At 49.7% G+C, this 3,378-nt stretch overlaps 1 protein-coding gene across 1 annotated transcript; it reads right to left on the reverse strand.

Moving 5' to 3' along the window:
- Positions 1 to 498: 498 nt before the first annotated feature.
- CDX4 (caudal type homeobox 4) lies at positions 499 to 2,944 on the reverse strand. The gene is given in 4 exon segments (XM_066357810.1): positions 499 to 620; positions 865 to 1,159; positions 1,161 to 1,361; positions 2,915 to 2,944. Coding segments are annotated over 4 exon segments (648 nt in total).
- Between the last annotated feature and the right edge of the window lie 434 nt (positions 2,945 to 3,378).

Raw genomic sequence — 3,378 nt, forward strand, 5'->3', positions numbered from 1 at the left:
TGAATCAGCATTAGGTTGGGATCTCTGCACTTTCTTGTGCACAGACATAAACCAGAATACTGTCCACACACTTCAGATATCTGCCTGGACAGTTATGAAGACTTTAACCACTTATTAATGTTGGGTCAATAGTCTTGCACGTCTAGCGGATATTAAGGTTATGTAACATATTATGTCCCAGAGGCATGCTGTAGCCTTCTCACCAGCCTCAATACTTCTATTGGCAAAAAGGACTTTGAAAAAAGACAATGGGTTTGAATAAAGCTCACCTGTACCAACTTGGGCATAGGAATCTGGAGTCTTTGAGAGTCCAGGTTGATGTGGCCAATTTGCCATCGAGGCCTTCATGGCTAGCTAAACTGTAAGGTCCATTGCCAGTCAAGCACCTTGAACCTAAGTTGAACATCATCAGCTTGGAGGGAAGCCAATCCACCCAGCTGGGGAAGGGTTTGAAATGGAACATACAAGCAACAGTGATTGAGCATAAGGACACTGTAGCTATCCTCTTGCTTCATTCACCCATTTGTCTTTCCCGTGCATCTGTTTTCCCATCCAGCCAACTATAAGGTCAAGTCTTGATCCCTGCGGCTTAACATGCCCATTGTCCACGTACTTGCTCCCTTGATTAATCAGGAAATGGTGAAAAAGATAATTAGGGTTTAGTTCCAAGTGCCACATTCTGCTGGCTTTGAGAAGAGGCACACGTGAGGGAGATCACTAATGGTCCCAGTCCCTGGGCAATCACCCACGCAGTAGTCCTCCTCAGTTAAGCTGTCCTTGGAAAGGACTGAAGAGTAGGTGGTAAGACAGGTCAAGAGAAGTGAAAGAAGGAAAGGTGTGAGGACATTGGAATCAATTACTCACCAGTCACCTGTATGGTCCTGTGCATCCAAGCATAGTGGCTGTAGTGATTTCTGCTGGGAGAACAGGCAGCAGTGGTGCCGGCATCTATGGGAAAGAGTGACCTGCCAGCTGGGGCTGGAAGGCTGCTATCGCTGCTTCCACTGCCCGTGGGGCTTAGGTTGCTGTGTTCCTGTAAGCCTAAAGCGCCCGGGGTTGAGGTCATGTCGCTCATGGGCCCAGTGTTCATTGCACTGGATGGCCCGGGGTAGTAAGTGCTCCAGTCTTCCTGAGGGGGTCTATAAGGTGAGCCCCAGGTCTGCCAGTGACGGCGGGTGAAGATCTATGCTGGGCCCATGAGTATACCCGATGTAGTGAGTGTAAGCCAGGACTGCTGTGAAGTTGGAGGTGGGAAGCTCACTCCCACCTCCTCCAGTGGTGCTTCCTTCCACGGGGCTCCTGAGAATGCCCAGATACATTCTCGCTTTTTTTCCCAAAAGGCAGCTTCTGTACACGGTAGACTGGGTATGAGGAAGGAGTTCCTTAAACCATCCTTAAGTCCCTGTAAGGCCCCAACCCGACTTTAAGAAGCAGCAGGGAATCAATAGTTCAGTTTGTACCTGTGCTGAACTCTCCACTGCTCCTCTCAGACTACTCTATCCTGCATTTGCTATCTTGACGGTTTCCAGGTGACTAGTAGCCTGGTATAGATGGGCCAGCAATGGTTGGGCTGACAAGGGACTACAGGCTTTTATATAGCGTTTGCATTCAAATGAAGGGCCATTTCACTTTCACAGGGACTTGTTTACTCTATGCCTCCTCTCTCAGAACTCCCAAGCCTTTGAGTCTTATCTTGATCACTTTTGTCCATCTGGCCCCCATATCACTACTCTTGCATTTTGGGAGGCAAGAGGTCCTCCAGGAGTTTCTCACTAGCCCCCTTCATTAGTGAAATGGAGACATGCAGAGGCACAACCAAGTTCTGCTCTTTGGGATTCAGTCCTTACTCTAAGGCCTCTTCACTTTCCACTGACTTTCCTGTGCCCAGCATGCATGGTATCCCCTCTGCCCACATTCTCTAGAAAGGGTACTGGACATGCCACTGCAAAGGAGGGCTTTGTTTTGAAGAACAAAGATTCATTGTACAACTATATATTGTGCACCTACTCTGTGTGAGGTTTGTTGGTAATGGGGGAAGGTCATATAAGGAACCAGGCCCGGGAACTTTGGCTGGAACTGCCCACACCCATGCCCGCCAAAAGAAACTTCCCAGGAACACTTTGGAAAAGAATGACTATCAGCCAATGAAATTTCACCATATCATATCAACCCGACCACCCTACTGATGCTATAAATTACCCCCCCCCCCCCACGGAAGAATCTGTGCAACTTCTCTGGCCCGTTTTGCAAACCAGAGAACCTCGTCCGGGATGCGCTCTACTAAATAAAGCTTTTGCTATTCCACACTTGGTGAATACACCCTTCTTTCTTCCTTGGCGGGGAAATACCTTACATTTGGTGCCAAAACCCGGGAGGAACTTGAAGTCCACAAGGGACCACTCCTCTTCCCTTCCCTTCCAAGGAAGAATCAGGACCTCTGACCTTCCACCCACTTTGGCACGTGGTGTGGTAAGTCCCCGGCCTCCAGCCTCCCCTCAGTTCTTTCCACTGAGACTCCCTGTTCGTAATCGTAATCACAGCTGTGTCAGGGACCTCATATCCATTCTGAGTGTGTGTGTGCTCATGGAGACATCCCAGACACACCCACTCTACCTAACCATCCTGTAACCAGAGCTTGAGTTGTGGGATGCCAATTCTCATCTCTGATCACTCTGAGACTGAGGGAGGCCATAAAGGCACAGGAATCTAAACCTGACTCAAAAACACTCTTGGAGTGCCTTATCTGGAATCTTTCCTCCCTAAAGAAGAAACTGATCTTCTTCTCTGATGTGGCCGGGCCACAGAACTCACTGGATAATTGAACCAAGTGGCCTCCTGAAGGGACTTTCAATTTTAACACCCTCACAAATTTAACTATTGCCAAAAAACTGGGAAATGGTTGGAGATCGCTTACATTCAGGGTTTCTAGTATTTGTGCTCCCATCCTAATTTCTGTGCCACCTGTTCTACAGCGCAGGCCCTTTTTGGCCAGAGAACCCTCAGCTAAACCCTCCACTCCTTATCATTTGTACTTCACTGACACCCAACTCTCTCCCCCTCCTGCTTGACCCCTGGGGTGCCCTTCTCTCGAGACCCCTCTCTGGTCCCTCTGTGGACCTTTTCCCTTCAGGAAGTCCCCTCCCTTGTTTGCCAGGATGCCCTCCCTTCTCCACTGTGTTCTTAAGCTCCTCTTCTGCTGTCCCTCTTCTGCTGGCCATTGGCCCTCACGTGGGTTTGCAGGGCTCCTGACCTCACGGACCAGCCCCGGTCTTCTTGTAGGAAGGCTTGGTCCTGTCCTGCCTCTGGCTCCAGTGTTTCTGGCTGGATCTGGGTGCCGGGCTCCCCAGGAGCCCCCCTCTTCTTATTCTCAGCCCCCAA

The sequence above is a fragment of the Saccopteryx leptura genome, chromosome X (assembly GCF_036850995.1).
Source record: "Saccopteryx leptura isolate mSacLep1 chromosome X, mSacLep1_pri_phased_curated, whole genome shotgun sequence".
Classification (NCBI taxonomy): Eukaryota; Metazoa; Chordata; class Mammalia; order Chiroptera; family Emballonuridae; genus Saccopteryx; species Saccopteryx leptura.